The 18,975-nt window shown below is 43.2% G+C and overlaps 1 protein-coding gene across 1 annotated transcript; it reads right to left on the bottom strand.

Annotated features, from left to right (window-relative positions):
* Positions 1-13,897: 13,897 nt before the first annotated feature.
* Positions 13,898-18,963, bottom strand: SOWAHC (sosondowah ankyrin repeat domain family member C). The gene has a single exon (XM_090021499.1). The coding sequence runs from the start codon at positions 18,832-18,834 to the stop codon at positions 17,719-17,721; it is 1,116 nt and encodes a 371-aa protein (XP_089877625.1). The 5' UTR covers positions 18,835-18,963; the 3' UTR covers positions 13,898-17,718.
* Between the last annotated feature and the right edge of the window lie 12 nt (positions 18,964-18,975).

Genomic DNA, 18,975 nt, shown 5'->3' with positions numbered 1-18,975 from the left:
TTATTAAAACAAAAAATTATCTGGCACCTTCCCTACATGTTAAAGGTGAGAGAGGATTAAACCTATGACCAGCATTAGTCACATTGCTTAATGCAGTATGGAGGAGCCCAGGTATGCTCCTTGTCTAAAAACTTACAGAGAAGAAATAAATGAAATTATACATTATTTTCATTCTGGGGCAGCTTTCTCAGACTGTTACTCAGCCATCCAGTGGCAGAGGCCATATTAAAATCAATAGTAAAACATCTCCCCCTTCATAATTTAGAAATACCGTACTGGGATTTTCATATGATTTTTTTTGTTTCCTTGCTTTTTTTTTTTTAACTGAAGGTTGCAACTAATAGATGTGGCATTTATACACATACTTTTTTTGTCCCATGACATGCCGGCGATCCGCCACTTTGGAGCAGGCTTGATTAATCGAGTCCGCTCTGCATGCGAGCTGAGGCAAACTGTGCTGCACCATGTGCAGTTATATAAGTGGTGTAATATGCATCAGCATGCAGAAAATGGTTTTGAAAAAATTCTTTTGAAAATGGTTTTGAAAATTCTTTTGAACTAAAGCACCTCCAATGTGTTTTAGTTCAAAAGTGTACTGCCACCATTTTCTCAGCACTGACCCTCATTTTGCCACTTATATAACTGTAAGCATTGCAGCGCTGGACGCTTTTGAAAGCGCCCGGCACTGTGGCACTTGCATGTGTAAAAATGTAGAGATGTGGGCTGGGATCTTTCTGATTTTTTAATGGAAAAAATAAGGTGCCAAATATTTAACCCAGATTTTTTTTCTTGCAAATGTTTTATAAGGATCAGCATGCTAGGCACAAAGTTTTAGGGTTTGCTATAGCATCCACCGGTTTTGGGGATGTAACTGCCTGGACTAGGACTAGAAGGAATGCTTTTATCTAAAACTAGCCAATTGCCCATTGCCTCACCGTCCCTTCTGTCCACCTTGGCCACCACCCCGTGCTGCTGCTGCCTGCAGGGAGCAGGCCTGGGGGGGTGCGGTGAAGCCAGTGGTGCTTGCCTCGCCCCCCGCTCTGGCCACTCGCTCACCGCTGTCATCACAGCACTCCACCGCCTCCTGTCCAGAATGTGCTTGGAACACTCTGATTGGTGGTTTCAGACAACCAACCGGAGTGTGAATAAAGCATTATGGAGAGACAGACAAAGGCTTTTATAATATTACAATATGTTTTAGCTCTCACGTTCCAAAGCCTGTTGTAGACAAGTGAGTGTAGATGTTAATACATACTGACTGGTCAAATAAAGTCAATGATCTTCTAAACTTTAAGTCAGCCAGTTCAGCATGTACTTAAGTACATACTGCTTTGTTGATACGAGACTTGTTGAATATAATAGTTAAAAGGTTTTTACCTTGTAATTAAAACTACACTATCTGTCTTTGTAAGGCCTGCACTTTTAACACAGACACTTTTGGCCTGTCTATAATTAAAACTTGTTCTTCACAGCTGGGCCTCAAGCTATTTCTGTGGCAGGACTAACAGAGAAGGAGTGTAATATACATGAACAAACTGCCTGAAGCAACAGAAAAGAGTGAGGTAGCAAATAAAGAATGGGGAAAACCTAACTAAAATATTCTGTGCTTGCAAATAAGGTATCACAACTCAGATTGCAAGGACTCTGGGGATGGTGATTATGTCTCCTCCTGTCATCATACAGTACCTGGCAGTACAGGGTTCCAATTCTGATTTGAACAGATAAGTGCAACCAGAATTTTAGTAGTAGGACTAACAACCACAGCAAAAACAGGCTTAAACAGTAGTACCAAGTAACTTCCGCTCCTAGTTTATCTGGTTGTGCTTTATTAGTGTATGTGAGGACAAAGTTCTTTGTATTCTAACAAGTCCTCCAGGGGAAAGCAGAAAAAGCTTTCATAAAAATTGAAGAAGCCAAAAGGGCACAAATCCATTTTTTCCCTTTCTGTGGCTCACAGGTAAAACTCCTATACAAAAGTTCATTTGAGGAAATCCAATTTCTGTCTCTAAAGCCCAATCACTTTCCTGTCACGTAGTGTAATCAGTAGGTTAATATATTCATTATTAAAAACTTCTCTGAATAGACATGTTATAAAAATATCTGAGAGTAAAACTGGAGGGTGTAGTTAGGTCACTGTGGCAATCCAACAGTGTGGGTTAAGAAGGGTTTGCATTTGAACAATGGGAAACGATTGAGTAATTAACAAGATAATGATGCATATCTTCCTTCTGCTTTGTCATTGCACACACCTGCATTTTTAGAAATGTTTTACATTTTTTCCTATCCCTCATCAATTCAGTTTGAAAGGTGTGCCAGGACACACAATTTTGAAATGTTTAATTGTGTGTAGTCAGAGCCTCTTATTTTTGCATGATTTGAGGCCAGCATTTTCTGATGTTACGGCTAAAGTTATACTATTTATTTAGGGACCAAAATAGCCTGATTTTCAGAGGGGCTTAAGATGTGCCTGTAACTCAATTTGAATTCTAGTTTAACTCCAACTAAGGTACCTTGATTTGAAAATGTTCGCTTAAGTATGTCTAGTAGCAGAAGGAATTAACAAATTATTAAACATCAATCACCACTGTATATCACTTCCACAGGTAAATATTGTTCTTAAATAAAGTACAATTGACCCTAATGTAGATTATGTTGTGGATTATAATAATTCTCTAGATTACCATTTGTTTTCTAAAAGAAAAGAGTAAGTAGCTGCACTTTCTGTTAAAACCTTGGGACAGATCTAGCCCTATTGATGTAACTTGGATTTATACTAGGGTTGAATGGACTTTCTGGCTGTAAAGATTAACATTGTTGTTACTGCGGTGAGAAGAAAAATGATTAGGCCTATGTTTTTCTACAATCTATATACTTTTTCTTTTAAGCCCTCTGTTATTAAATTGGGAAGCCCAAGTATAGCATAACCACCTTTTTTGCATTCTCTATATAAATAGTTCAGATCTAATGTATGAGCAGTGAGAATTTGGGGTGGGGTGAACAGGCAGAAATGGTGCCCAGGTCTCAGAATTTTCTAAATGTTTTGAGGAAGGATTTACAGGAAGAGGGGGAGATTGGTTGTCATATCAGAAAAATGAAAATTAGTCCAAATACTAAGATGTGGTAAAAATTAGATAGTATATTCTTGATAACTATGAAATTTGTGGTGGAAAGTAGGGGTGTATTTGATTTAGATTCAGCCTGAATTGGGGACAGTGGTTTGATTTGTTGATTCAGATCAGTGTCCCCCCACGCAAATTGGCTGAATCCAAATCTGAAGATTTGATACTGATTTAGAGAATCAGTGATTTGGCTGTAGATACAACTTAAAATGTTTTTTCTGCATACCTTGAGGTACCAGGCATGGCTTGTGAATGCTGTGATGGTGGGGCAGATGGAGCATCCCACAGGAGTGCAGGGGACCCCCACGCACGCTCAGCGATGAACCCGAAAGTGGACCAGAAGTACTTCCAATCCACTTCTGGGTGTGCTGCTGAGCATGCTGGGAGGGGGTCCCCTGGCTCGGTGATTAGCTGTGGGGGGGACCCCAGGTGCAACACCAGTCACCAAGTGGGGGGGAGGGGTGCCCCCAGCACACTCCCTGGTGGACCTGGGAGTGGACTGGAAGTTCTTCTAGTCCACTTCTGGGTCTGCTGTTGAGAGCGCTGGGGAGCCCCCTGCACTACTGTGGGACACTCCATTTGCCCCACCATCGCAGCATTCATGAGCTGGCTCCTTGAGGTATGTAGAAAAAGCATTTAAAGCTGTGTCTATGTCTGAATCTCCGAATCTTTCCAAATCGATTTGGAGAGTTCTGATTCGATTCAGAGAGATTAAAGGGTTTCCTGATTCGATTCAGATTTGGAGATTTGGCCACTGAATCAGGACAAATCTGCTGAATTGAATCAGGGCCCGAAGTTTTGCATAGCCCTAGTGGAAAGCTAAGTCTTCTTTTCTTTATCACTATTTTGGTAGAACAATACGGATCGATGACAGGTAGGACTGCAACTTGGAAAAGCTCAGAGAAACTAATCTTGTGAACAAGCTTCTTTCTTGAACAAAAATAACTTTCAAAGCTCAGGTGCCTTGGGAAATCACAAAGAAAAAAAGCAGCTGACAAAAACAGCTGTGTATTGATTGACATTTTCTACCGTTTTGCATCGAAGTAAATGCTTTACGTGTAGGAAAACATACAAGGTTGCAATCATGTTGTTGAGTGTGGTTAATTGGTTCTGCTAGTATAATACCCATGTTTGGAGGAACAGGATGATTATATCATGTCAAACTCAGAAAATAACGCAACCCACCCAACAGGACAGATAATGAATTTGATTAATTCCCTCAAAATAAAAAAGTCTTCTCTGAATAGGGATGTCACAGCAAATTACCTTTATTTCACAGAAATCTTCAAGACATTGGCCCAAGATATGATTTGGAAGTTTAGCTTTTCTATATGAACCTTGTCTAAGGGGTTCATTGTATATGATGTAACCAGTACCCTACTGTGGAAATCTGTATAGGCCGGCAGTATTCTCGTTCTTCCTGTTCTCAAGGTTTAGAAACAGAACACCTAGTACATGGTCAGATTTTCATTAACTTTTTTATGAAGGTGTCTTAATATGAGGAATACTTTCCCTTGAGCTGCATGGCCCTGTTCATATTTGTATGAGTTGGAATCTTGCATTTCTTGAAAAAAACTGCCCCCCAAAAGAAACTATAGCACATCCGTGGAGAAATCCATTTGATGGCCAAAGCAGTGTACATCCTTCTGTGTGCATCTATACATATTATTAGTGTGAAGAAATAAACTCTGGAGCAGTTTGCACCAGAGTCAGCTGCTCCTGGGTGCAGTGCCTGCATGTATGCCCAGGACTGCAGTACCTTGAGCGCGGGCCAGGGTGGACCAGCCCTGGCTGGCAGGGGATCTGGGGGTCAGCCCCAGGCTCCAGGTGGCAGCGTCGAGCAGCAGAGGGGCTGGCTGATGTATGAGGGTACTAGGCAGTAGCTAGGTGGTAGGCTGTCTTTGCACTTTAGCACCTTTGTGCTCCAGCCAGCCTCTGTCACTGTGTACATGTGCATTTCAGCAGAGTAAGTTACTCCACCGTAAGATGGTACAGTCCCACCCTATGGCAAAGCTAATTAATTTACTGCACCCTATGACTGGGCTCCAGGATCCTCTACAAGAGGCTGCAGCCAGCAGGAGAGGCTCCCCAGCTCCAGCAAGGATCTGAGCAGCAACCTGAGAGGTTCCCAGCTCTGCTTCCAGCTCCTGCAATCAGAGGCCAGACAGCTGACCTGAGGCTGGTGCTCTGGAAAGGTCAAGACCCCTAGCAGGCTGGAGCAGTACTGGTAGCTGTGTAGTAGGGTTTCTACCTACCATGTGGGAGATCTGAGTTCAAGTTAAGTTCCAGCTGGGGTGATTGGGGGTGAGTGAGCTAAGAAGAAGCAAATTTTGTTGCAGTAGAAAGGGGCCATTGTGTTTTCCCCCCTTTCTCCCTCTCCAGGTACCTAGGTCTTATATTTCCTTTGCCATTTGCCATTTTGTATTTTGTGCCTTTTTATAGTTCACCAACCAGTATTGTTTGCTCTGCTGTTTGTGTTTTATATTTTGTTAACCCTGTCTTTTATCAGTGATTGTAAGCATTTAACCTTTGTTGAATCCTGTCCCCTTGGGGCATTGTAGTGTCCACTATACCGTCTGATTTATGCCTGTTATGCTCCCAGTATTGTTCCCTCATTAAAAGGTATATGATTAAGTCCCCATTGGTGGTCTGGCTTACTCTATAGGGGGAGGAGAGTCCCTACACCTCCCACAGCACTTGTGCACCTGCTTTGATCCCTTCATTTGGAGTACTGTCCAGGTTACAGCCCTAAGACTGGTGTGCATGTAGACTGTGATGCTTTACTGTAGAGCTAATTAATCAACTACAGTAAAGTGCACATGTAGATGCACCTTATGGGTGCCTCCCGATGAGTGTGCATGTGCAGGGGTGCATGTTTCCCATGGGACAAATAGCACTGGCACTTATTCGTCCCCTACCCAATACGGGTCACTTAGCTGCGTTCAGTGCAAGTTTGCACCGCTGCTATTTGTCACCAGGCATGCCCCTGCACGCGTGTTCCGGTGCACAACAAAATGATCTGGTTGGAAGAGGGGAGGTTTCTGGGGGCCTCCCAGGACAGCAAAGGTGCCAAGCTGGCCACTTGAAGTTTAGCCAGCAGCCAGATCCTGGCTCTGGCTGGCCAGGGTCTGATTTCTGGCAGTGCATGCTATATATGCTATACTGCTTCTTTTTTTTTTTACACTGGGATCTCCCAGTGTCCAAAAAACCCCACTGTGCTGCAAACTAGCAGCACAGCAAACAGATGCACATGTGCCACGTGCAGTTAGCAGTGCCTCAAATAGGTTTGAGACACTGCAAACTGCACACGAGTGGTCTTTGGGATGGGTCCTTTGCATATTATCCAAAGTGTGCTACCTCTTGAAAAAAAATAGTTGCCTGGTTTTGTCATAAAGGGAGTTCAAGTTCTGCAGGCATTGGATTTTAATTAGGAATTCTGTTAGTCTTTTTCTGGATCGACAGGTTAAATTATTAATTCTTTTTCTAAAAATAGGCACTAATATTTCCTCTATCAGACAAGTGTATGAAGGAAAGCTTGGTTTCATGAATGGCAGTGACCTTGGTTGACCTTTATTGGCACAATGGAAAAAGGCTGCTGCATCAGAGATGCATTCACTACTGTTAAGAGGGAAAGTCTGGAGTTTTATATTTTTTAATATAAAAAATTATATTAAATTTAAATTCCGCTTCACCTACCCATATACATAGAAAGATAAACTGCTATATTGTCCCTCTTACATCTGAAAGGCTGATGAAAGCTGATAAACTGTTTCCTGAGAACAGTCTTGAGGTAATGAATGGTGTTGCAAGAGTTAAATGTCTTCCAGAGCCCAATATTAAACTTTTTTGCTGGTTATTTGACATTTATAGTCCCATATTTTCCTAGTGAACATAAGGAGCATGGGTTTGTTTTCAAAATATGACTAAACCTTAGATTTTGTGGCCTTAAACACCTGTGTTTGTAGTTCTACTCCCTGTTTGTTCAATGCAGGTGGATCTTGCCTTCTGATAACAGGGCTCTGGTTATCTCAGAGACAAAAAACTTTGTTGAAGAGCGGTTAAATTGCTTCTGGAACATGCTGGACTTTAAAAACACCGCCCCCCCCAATGAAATGCCATATTAAAACAGAAAGGTACCCTGCATGGCACCCAGGTAGCTATAAGGGATTTATTAAACATGCTTGCCTATACATGTGCTCAGAGGTGAGGGGAGGGGCATTTTGTTTCTGGGCAGCTGCTCTAATTAAAATGCTTAGCCATCATGTACATTAAGCCTTTGCATCTTTAAAAATGGCCATGGGATGGTTTATCTAAACTGTATTCAACGAAATTTAGAGAAAATGCCCCAAGATGATTTTATAACACGTGGGGGCTTAATATATATGACACTGCAGTGATGCTGGAGAGTTCTAATTAGAACGCCGAGGACCACATGTATGGGCAATGGCAACGTGTAGAGGGTGTACAGGGGTGCATGTGCACCCCCTGAGAGCATTGGTGCACCCCCTGACAGGCCGTGCTCCCCACTTAGGTGATGGGGGGGGGGCAGGCAGGAGCACTGGTGCCCCCCCGACAGTGCTGGATAAGGCACCGCGGCCACTTCCAGGAACACCGGAGCCGCTTCTGGGAGTGCTGCGGCCACTTCCTGGTCAGCACTATAAGCCGCGGGGGGACCACCCTGGTCAGCAAGATTGGCCACAGGGGACCCCCCCGCCTCCAATTGTCGAGTCACTGGGGGGTATGTGACCCCCCTTAAGGTGGCACCAGTTGCCCACATACATAGGCAGCCATTATGTCTACTTTCAGGTATATCCTAGCCAAGAACATACCCTTCTTACATGTAACTTTGACTGTGGAAGTTTGGTGGTCATAAAATATAGAAGTGACCATACTGATATTGATTTAGTTTAAGAAAAGACAGAACTTTTATAATACTTCACTGTGGCAGCCATTCACTCCAACAGTTTCTAATCCTGACCAAGGCTAAAATTAATTCAGCTCAAATTTATTTACTAGCAAGACATCTGGTATCACACATAGGGATAAGAATAATCTAAAAATTCCAATTTGGTCTAGATCATCTCTTTTACAAGTACAGGAAGCCTTAATAAACTCATACAAATTAAGGTGAAATGTGGAACTGTTTCTGCTTCCATTGACTTTTTCACCATCTTCCAAGGGAAACACTTTGAGATGCTGCCACTTCTAAAGCTTACAATACACAATTTTCAAATTTGCTTAGTCACAGCTAAGGCACTTGAACTATAATGCAGTTGGTCAATTCATGACAGATAGGGGCATTTCAGTGGAAAGAAAAAATGCATTGGGGTGGTAGTGAAGTCATGTGTTCCATGGCAACATATCAGGACCTAGATTTGTGGTGTTTTAAGTACTGTATTTACTCAAATATAAAACAAGGGTCTGTCACATATGATTAGTGTGGTGCCCCTCTTCATGAGGTGGAGCTGGACCAGGTTGTCCTGTGCATCATCTGCATATACATTTTTCGAGGGTCCCAAGACTTGCGACAAGACCACCCAGTTCCCATCAGGAGTTGGGGCTGATTAGCACATGGATCCTTTGTTGGGAGGAGGTGGGGTGGGGAACTGGTATCTGGAGTACACACACATACTTAGCAGTACTGAGCTGTGGGGTCACCTAGGTTTGAAATGCTGTTGATTCTGCTGGGGCCCAGCCCAATGAGCTATATGGTAAGTTATGATCCTTTGAGCTTAGGACTAATATCATGCACAGTCTGCACTATATATAAGTGGGCACATCTCCATGAGACACTTAATAATACACACTAGCCTAATAACACTGTGCAGTAGCGTGCTGGGCAGCAAGCATCACTAAAAAATCATGTGCCAGTGCTACTGTGCAGTAACTGTAGTTACTGTGCATTTAGTTAGTACTTCATTAAGCAAGTACTAAACTAAATGCTCAGTAATTACTGCACATTAATGAACATGTAAATGTGCCCAGCAGGTACAAATGTACTACTTAAGTGTTTTATAGAATCATAGAAAATTAGAGTTGGAAGGGACCTCAGGGGGTCATCTAGTCTAACCTCCTGCTCAAAGCAGGACCAGCCCCAACTAGATCACCCACCCAAGGCTTTGTCTAGCTGGGTCTTAAAAACCTCCAAGGCTGGAGATTCCACCACCTCTCTGGATAACCTGTTTCAGTGTTTTACTGTCCTCCTAGTGAGAAAAAAAATCCTAATATCTAACCTAAACTTCCTTTGCTGCAACTTGAGACCATTGCACCTTGTTCGGTCATCTGCCACCACTGAGAACAGTCTAGCGCCATTATCTTTTTGAACCCCCCTTCAAGTAGTTGGAGGCTGCTATTAAACACGCCCCCCCCTCAGTCTTTTCTTCTTTAGACTAAATAATAAGCCCACTTCCCTCGCCCTATTCTCAGAAGTCACATGTCCCAGCCCCCTAACCATTTTCATTGCCCTCTGCTAGGCTCTTTTCAATTTGTCCATATCCTTTGTGTAGTGGGGGCCCCAAAACTGGACACAGTCCTCTACATGTGGCCTCACCAGTGCTGAATAGAGGGGAATAATCACTTCCTTCCATCTGCTAGCAATTCTCCTACTAATGCAGCCCAGTATGCTATTAGCCTTCTCAACAAGGGCACACTGTTGGCTCATATTCAGCTTATTGTCCACTGTAACCCCCAGGGCCTTTTCTACAGGTTCTGCTGCCCAGCCAGCCAGTCCCCGGCCTGTACTGGTGCATGGGATTGTTCCAACCTAAGTGCAGGACTTTGCACTTGTCCTTATTGTATCTCATGAAATTTCTTTTGTCCTTATCCTCCAATTGGTCTAGATCACTCTGAATCCTAGCCCTACCCTCCATCATATCTACTACTCCCTCCAGCTTGGTGTCACCTGCAAATTTGCTGAGGATGCATTCTATGTCATTTTTCAGGTCATTGATGAAGATATTGAACAAAACCGGCCCCAGGACTGACCCCTGGGACACTCCACTTGATACCAGCTGCCAACTAGACATCAAGCCACTAACTATTACTCTCAGAGCCTGATGATCCAGTGTTTATGGAGTACCTGTGCCAAAGCTTGCAGCAGTTTAAAAAAAAGATAAGATGCATTCACTTAATCAATTCTGGATGAACTAAGTCTATGAGTTTCCATAGTAATTTGCCTATATGCATATTACTAGAGGCATGTTTCATTCAAAGTCAGTGTTTTCAAATTTGCCTTTGCTTCCATGTGCTTGGAGAGAGCAAGGTCTGACAGTAAGGAAAGAGGGAAGAAGGCACAGGGGGAATAAGTTGTGGGGACAAAGTTTAAGGAGGCCACCTGACAGCCCCCAGATTTATTTTCCCTGCTATAGGAGTGGAAGGGGGACAAATTCAAGGACAACCTTTAATAATTAGATTCTATACCTGGAACATTATAACAAATATATAAAATTTCTGTACATAGAATCTAATTATTGGTGGGGCAGGACTTTATATCTAAAGTCATCTTATATTTGAGTAAATCTGGTATTCATGAAAAGCTGATATAATAGATTGGATGACAAATATGAATTGGGGCATATCTTCAAGTTATATGCACGAATGTTTCATAGGTAAGTAGGGTAGTGAGAACAGGTTTTGTATCATGTGACCCATTTGCCTTCCTTATGCAAGACAGTGATGTGAAGAGGAAGGTGGTGACTTGCTGACATCAACCCCAACCTCCAGAGACCTCCTCATGGCAATAGGGAAGGAAGCAGGAGAATGGGGGAGAGTGGGAAGGTAGCACTCACATATTTCTTCCTCCTCTTCCCCAAGCCAGTCTTGTGGGGACTTTTGTGTGCCCCCACTCACTATCTTACAGCCATACTTGTGACCCTGTGAGACAAGTCCTGGTTCAGAAACTATTGGAATCAATTGTTGTTGTGCTCCTAAGCATGTGGAAGGAAGAGAGGGTATTGGCTATGCTAACAGCAGTGAGTCTTAACTTCAGCTGGGAAACGGAGGACAGAATCTTGCTGGAGTAAATCTAGCAGTGAGGTCCTTAAGAGAAAAATGCCTCTCTTCCTTTCTAATGCTAATATTGCATAGGGGTTCAACCGAATGTGCATATGCACAAGATTACAGTTTTCAGACATTAACTGCTTTACAAATAGGGTTTGGTAGGCATGCTACAGTTTGGTTTTCGTACATTAAGTAGAATAGCCATAGGCATTAACTGTTGGTTTTTGTTGGCAGATTGGCTGGCTTACTGTTGTTGCACAGTGATATATACACCCTCAGGAAGGTAAAGGTAAACATATTGAAATTATTAAATACATTAAACTATTTAATTTAAAATAATGACATTGCTGAAGGCAGGTGAGTATCATGCATCCCAGAAATCTAGGGGAAAAATAAGGGAAAGTCACCCCTAAACCTTCTCTACAAATATGTCTATATTACAGTGCGCTAGCTCAGGTATCCATGATCTAGCTAGCTCAGGTATCCACAGTCTAAATAGCAGCACAGAGCTCAGGGGAACTGGCTACAAGAATATTTTATGCAGTTTTTCAGGCAGGTTTTACTGCCTGAGTTAGTAATTTAAAGCTAGCTAAGACATGTCAACACTGCATTACCTATTAGGTAAAATTTCCCTGCCACTGTTGACAGGTGCTGGCAATGAATTCAGCTCTACTAGTGCCAAAAAGTGGCTTACTGCAAGCACTGGCAAGTACCAAAGTGTTTGGCACCCATTTTAGAAGCTGTGATCAACAAGGTATATTACTTGGGGCAGCAAATGCTCTAAGGGTAGAGCAAAACCTCTCAAGAGTGAGGAAAAATAAACTAGGACAGACTGCCACAGGCACTTGAAAATTTTCTAAACTTTGTTGCCAGTTATCCTGCAGATGCCCTCCCCACCACTTCAATTTTTTTTTTTTCAGGAAAACTGTTTACTATTACAAGAGTGCTTAATAGCATATTTCAAGAAACTTGTTTTTAGCTGATGTTGGGGATGGTTTTGTTTCTTCCAACTAGTACTAACATAGGTAGGTTTCCTGCCCAACTGCATTTTTCAAACTACCTGGGGTGGGAAAGGGGAAGTCACCCAGATCTAGTTTGTATAAATCGAGTTAGGAAATGTTTTTAAGTCTTCAGCAAAGAGAAATATTGCATGGGCTCCAGTTCAGAGCTCCCTGTTTCTCTAAGCCTTATTTTAAACACATTAAAATGTGCAAGGAGATTATCCTGCCACACACCAATGTAGAAGAGTAAATTAGTTGTTTATTACTTACTCAAGACAGTACAGACTGTACTGAAGAGATGCTGGAAAGTCAAATGACTAATAAAGTTCAGTTCAAAATTACTTGCATCCATTTGCCCTGTATTTGATTATTTCGCTTGCCTTGAAGTGGCAAGAACAAAAGATGAACAACTTAAAAGGTCATCCATCTAAAATATTCTGTCATCTGTAACGTTTACAAAATTAAACCACTGGCTTGCAACAGTACTCAGTTCTGAGCATATCAAAAATTGGTTCTCTTCTACAAGAGGAGGTTGTTAAGCTATGTTAGCATGAAGTTAGTTTCCACTGGACATATAGGATTTAAGTCAGAGAAAAAGTTTAGTAGACCAAATACTGTGCAACAAAGATACCTCCTGAGGTTTATCCTTGCCTTCTCAAACTGATCTGGTGGGAGTATCCTGACTGATAAATCTACTCAATATTTTTTACAAAAGCAAAAATAAAAACCAAGATGCTGTCAAGGCATCCTACAGATTTTTTTTCTTGAACCCAACTCTGACTATCATCATTATATCTATAATAAAGTATAATGACATTAATTATTTCAAGATATAAACACAATAAAAACCCACAGTTAATATACACACACTTTCAGACCGTCACCTATTATAGGGAAATAGAATCCTCAGTTCATCTGATGGGGAAATTGTTTAACCCATTTAATCGGCAGGTAAGTGGAAAACATCTGCATGCATTTAACTTATGTGTGGTCACAAACTCTCAGTTGTCCTGCACTTACAGGCAGGAATACCACTTGAGATGTCTACTATTGAAATAGCTGAAATATCTATTCTGAAGGGGAGGCTGATTGGCAGGGCCAGATTTGTACATAACAATAACTGCAGAGGGGTAAAAAGTTACACCATCCAGCAAAAGCTTCCCATCAAGACGCAAGAACACCTGTGCTGTGGCCCCAGATCTACCATACCTTTTTTTCAGTATTGCAACACAGTCCTTGGCATCTCAAGCTACCCAACAAATGTTAAGAGTCTATTAACAAGGTCCAGCCAGAGAGAACCACTTTACCTCTCAGCTGCTCAAGTAGTCTTCATCCTTTATGAGCATCTGGGAAAAAACAGGAAGACGGACAGGACTGTTGGCTAATCAGTGGTCTCACCTCCAACAGAACCATTTTGAAAAACAGAAGAACAAGAAAAGATAAATAGTGGGGCACTTCAGCATTGATCCTATCACTGGAGTGAATGGGACATGGGGCAGTTCTCAGCAGTGCAATAGATGTACACACTAATTCTGCTATGGGGAGAGTGCATTCCCCTACCAAAAGAAAGGTCAGTATTTTGACACACTAAAATCCTGCAGCCTCATATTAACAAAACATACTTCCCTTTCAAGGAAGGTGCTATATAGGGTTGAAAAACAAGTACTGGTTGTTACTTAGGTTAATCACAAATTAAAAGAGGCCTGTAGGATTTTCTTTTTTAATGTTAATCCTTCCAAATACAGAAGTTTTAGCTGCCTAAATACAGGAGGTTCAGGGCAAGACATGTTTCATTTAGGTCTAATCTCTAAGATTACAAGAACAGTTCTCTCTGGCACAGATAACTTCAAAGCTATTTTGAATAACTTTAAAGCACACTGTTCAAGGGTACTTAAGTGCCAGAGAAAAATGTTACTGTCTTATAAAGAAAAAAACAGATTGTCCTTTTCCCAAACATTACACCCCATCAGTCATCTCAGCTCTTAGAAAAACAAAGTAGCGCTATTTGGTAGGCAAATAGGAAAACACCAACCTAACACACAGGACATAAGTTAAAGGAATAAAATGACCATGAATTGTTTTATTTCATTAAAACTAAACTTCGCACAGTTTTGCTCATTAATTCCTCCATTGAGATAAGACATCCATAAAAAAGTTGTAATAATAAAAACTGACAGGCATCCAGGCCTATTTCAGGCATCAGATACAATAAAAGTTATCAAATGTTGAAGTTACAGTCTTGTTGCATCACACACTATCATAGAAAGTGGGGGAAAAAACCCAATAAACATTTAATAATGTTAACTGTATTATTTTAGACACTTCTAAGTGTTCCAGTTTTTGTACCACACAATTTGTTTTGGTTCAAATTCACATCTTTCTAGGAAACGTGTCAGATATAACATGAGTTAGAAGTATGAGTACAGTATAAATCTCCCAAACAGTTTTAAGAGATTACCCATCCCCATAGCAAAGCTTATGTTTTTGCTTATAAAAAAAAGTGAGTGGAATGTGAAAGGTCAATGGGTGAAATAAAAATGCTTTAGTCCCATAGAACAAGCAAAACAATTGTGACTGGCTAGCCACTGCAAATGCTTCAAAGAACTACAGTAGAACTTTGCTCGTTCTGCACTTTGTGCCACTTCAGCCCACATCTGAAAAAAAACAAAGACACAAAAAACAAAACCCAACCCAAAACCCCCAAACTTTCCAGTGCTAATATGAGGTCCCATTGTTATACTTCGGTGCTTTTTCTGGATAGAGATCCTTACCAATATACTATAGTTTCAATCTGAGATTTCAAACCATGAATTATATGTATGCAAAGATTTAATAATTCTCAAATTTAGTTCCCTCAGTTACTAGATAGTTTCTACTAGATTAGAAGTTCTTGCAAAATACATTTTGTAGTACAACTTGTGCTACAGTCCAACAGATCAAAATATTCTCTTGGAACTCCTGCATCTGTTTTATTAGTTTTGTGCAATTTTCAGATTAATACTTCCCTCAACAGTATATAAAGATCCTTTAATCATAATAATGAACTCTGTGTATTCAACAATAGCTAGTACCATGGAAAGAATTGCACTCGAGAGCTCCTGTTGGAAGCTTCCATCATAATAAGCCGCACGCCTTTTACAGAAATGTAAAGATATTTATTTTCTACACTGCAGAATGTTTACAGAGCATCTAGCTTGAAGTGCATTCTTACGAAATATATTTAGGCATCTGGTGCAACAAGTGATCTTTTATCCATTTGAGGAATCCAATTGTTGTTGCACTAAATTAAAGGTTGGCAGAAAGGGGGCTGAAGGGAGATTGCTGGATCTACCCCATATATACATAAAAAAGAAGGTGCTTTTTAGGGCTGAATATAACCACACGTGTAGTGTACAACCAAAAAAGTGAAGGCACATGTAATTTGTATTATACCTTACAAATTATAAAATGTAGCTGAACATCTGCATAATTTCTAGTCTTTCTGCACAAAAATAATGACTAGCACCTGATTGTGTGTCTTATACACTACTGAACTTCTTACCTAGTTTTGTTTTCAGAATTTACTAAAGATATAGGTCTGCACTCAATACTGTGAATAAGAATATGATTTATAGGCTCAAGCACAGGGTGCAGAAATTGCAAACTGATCTGGGGAAAAAGTCAAACTGAGGAGTCCCCACCTTGTCACAGCTTCTGTTTGTTGATTGTAAAGACTGAACCCTCACCACCAAAACACTTAAAGCTGTCAACACAAACCAATATGCAGAACACTCAGAAGCAATTTGCTTGATTATGTTTTGAGTGCTTATGGCATGTACGTAACTACTGTCTCAGACTGGGATTTGCATCTCTAAAGCCACATACATTTCATAAGACGTCTGACAAACATGCTCATATAATTCTGTGGAAGTGTTGAGACATGCTTTGATGAGTGCTACATATTAACTGGTAACATTTTAACATCCAGACACAGATAAGATTCTATGACCAGAAACACCCACCATCCAAGACCAGCCTAATAGCCATTTCTTTAACATTAAATGTATTTCAACATGTTCGTTTCCTAGCTTTTTCAGGAATTAATTGTTTAAGCAGCAGAGAGGCCAATATTCAAGTTTCCAGAAAATGTCAAGGATAGATTTGGAATACACTAGTCTTTGGGGTTAAGAACATTGTTTTGAAGAGCAATTCCAAAATTATATACATAAAAAAGGGATTTTAAATCTCAAACTAGAGATTTGATTTTAAAGCACATTTTTTTAGTCACATCCTTAGAAATAAAAGGGTTAGGAATGTGAATACCATCCCCACCTACATAAAATTAGAAATGCTTTTTCATTAAGCAGCTTTTACTGAGTACACCAAAACAAAACAGAGACACATACGATCTAATTCCAGTCGATCACTCTGCCATAGTTTTAAAAGCATTTCTGCACACATTGAACTGGAGTAATTGAAATACGTCACAACACAATTACTAATGAAAACGTAAGTGTGCTACTGCATTTCAGAAATGTAGCATTTTTATGCAGATTTCATATGACAGCACATATCTAATACAAGGTGACTTTACTGTACGAGTTGTGCATAAGACTATTTTAGATGAGTTCAAATGGTGTTACACAGGAATGGTATTAACAGGAATCAACCAAACATCAATAAACTTATATGGTGCTAGATCTACTATTTGAGGGTTCACAGTGAATAAAATAAAATGACCTTATTTGATGTATAAAATTTAAAAAGAGTCCTGTCACTCCTATTATTCTCTATTAGCAGTCCAGCTGAGAACAAGTTCAGCAGTACCTCAGACAGCCGTGACTTCTCTACATTCTTAACTTCAGCAGCTGTTAGGAATCCCATGGGCTTCTGCATTTTAAATGACTTGATTTCAAGTGGGACTACTCTGAGTGCATAAAATTAAGATAGACTTGAGCAGTTTCGCTACATTTCTCCTCTCTGGTACCTTACTCTACACTTTCCAGGTGGTATTATTCTTCAGGGGGCTGGGAGTGGGCAAGGACTCTGAAAATACATGAACATATTTAAGGAGCCCATAAATAGTCAGCTGTGCATGAAGACGGCACATCTTCACAGTGCCATGTCTAGTACCATTGATGTGTAGCCATTAGGTGTGGAAGCTGAATGTTTAAATCTTTTCCTCCCCTCTCTCTCTCTCTCTCACACACACACACACACACACACATGTAAACAGCAGAAGTCCCATCACCTTGGTTTCTAGACCTAGAAGCCTGGCTTCTGAAGGAGTGGTCTGCAGATCCCAAACTCACTTCCAGACCCGCTGCCCTTGGATTAGGGCTGCTGGAACGTGACTCTTAGGCAGGGAATGCGACTCTTAAGCATGGTTGACCAAGGCAGCCGCTTTCCTGGCAGTTGCCACACTTTGAGGGCTCTGCGCAATGTTTACACTTCTTCAGACACTGAAGCGTACCAAGTGATTTGGCAACCCCATCCCGAGGGAAGCTCAAGATGCCTAGGTGCCCATCCCCTTGTCCTCAGTGCTATGGTCCCAGCAGGGCTCAAGAGCAGGGATTTGGGCTGTTCCTGGCCTTGACTTTGATGCCACCCGCCTCCTTGCCTTATCCAAAAACGTTGGATTTGGGTCTGAGTTTGAAGGATGTTTTCAGGGGCTTCTCATCCTGTTCCTCCTCATCGGGCTCCCCCCGGAAGGAGGGGGTGGTGTGGATGATCTGTGTCCGGAACCGGATTTTGTTTAGCCGGGGTTTCATCCGGCTGCTGTTGGAGCTTTTCCTGCTGATGCCCTTGCCCAGGGCAGCTGTAACCTCACCTGCCTCAGTCTCCTCTACTGAGCCCTGATGGTGGTGGTGGTGGTGATGGTGGTGGGAGAGCTTGTAGGCCATGAGGTTGGTGGGCAGCACCTTGGAGAGCCTCCAGCGCCCGCTCCCGTTGGGAGCCGTGCCCTCGTCCTCCTCCTCCTGCAGCGCCCCCACCAGGCTTCTCATCTCCTCAGGGGTGCCACGGTCCAGGTACTGCGCGGCCTTGCGCCCACCGTAGTCCCGCACGTCTACATCGGCGTCGCAGGCGCCCACCAGCAGCTTGACCACCTCGAGGTGGCCGTGCATGGCAGCCAGGTGCAGCGCTGTGTAGCCGCCGCCCCCGCTGCGAGCATTCACGTCCACGGCCAGCCCCTGCTTGCGGGCGAAGGCCACTAGGTGGGCCAGCAGCTCCTGGCGCCCGTGTTTGGCTGCCCAGTGCAGGCACGTGAATCCGGTCACGAAGTCCCGCTTGGCCAGCAGCCCCGGCTCGCAGCTCAGCAGCCCCTCCAGGCTCTCCCAGCGGCCCTCGGCCGCTGCCAGCATCCACGCGTGCTCCAGCGGGTCCAGCGCCACGGCGCCCCCCGCGCCACCGCCCTCCTCGGCCGCCGAGCTGCCTGACGCCAGCGACGCGCTGTCCGAGTCCCCGCCGCCCCGCCGCAGCTGCGGGGAGCTGCCCAGGCGCGCCTTGCGGCCGCAGCGCGGGGTGCTCGCGGGCCGGGGCGAGCCCCCCTCAGCCGCCCGCGGCGGAGCGCCCTCCGGCTCCGGCGGCCGGGCGCGGGGCGGGCTGAGGTGCTGCAGCAGCTCGGCCTGCCGCGCCCGACCGCCCCGCACCGCCGCCGCCGCCGCTGCTGCTGCTGCCAGCCTCCCTGCTGCCGCCGCGCTCAGCTCCGCCGCCGCCGGCGCGGCCGGCCCCGCCATCACTTCAGCCGCGCCGCAGACCCATCGCCGCTTCCCAGCGCCACGGCCCCGCCTCGCTTCGCCCCGCCCCCCGGGCTGGGGGGGGGGCAGGGGACAAGAGCATCCCGCCCCCCACCGTGTGACGCGGCCGTTTAACGGGCA

Source organism: Crocodylus siamensis, chromosome 1 (assembly GCF_052110815.1).
Source record: "Crocodylus siamensis isolate JL-2025a chromosome 1, ASM5211081v1, whole genome shotgun sequence".
In the NCBI taxonomy this organism is placed as follows: Eukaryota; Metazoa; Chordata; order Crocodylia; family Crocodylidae; genus Crocodylus; species Crocodylus siamensis.
This window is presented reverse-complemented; position numbering and strand designations above follow the sequence as displayed.

Excerpts from the sequence above, each read along its gene's own strand:
- SOWAHC (XM_090021499.1), bottom strand. The coding sequence starts at position 18,834 with ATGGCGGGGCCGGCCGCGCCGGCGGCGGCGGAGCTGAGCGCGGCGGCA.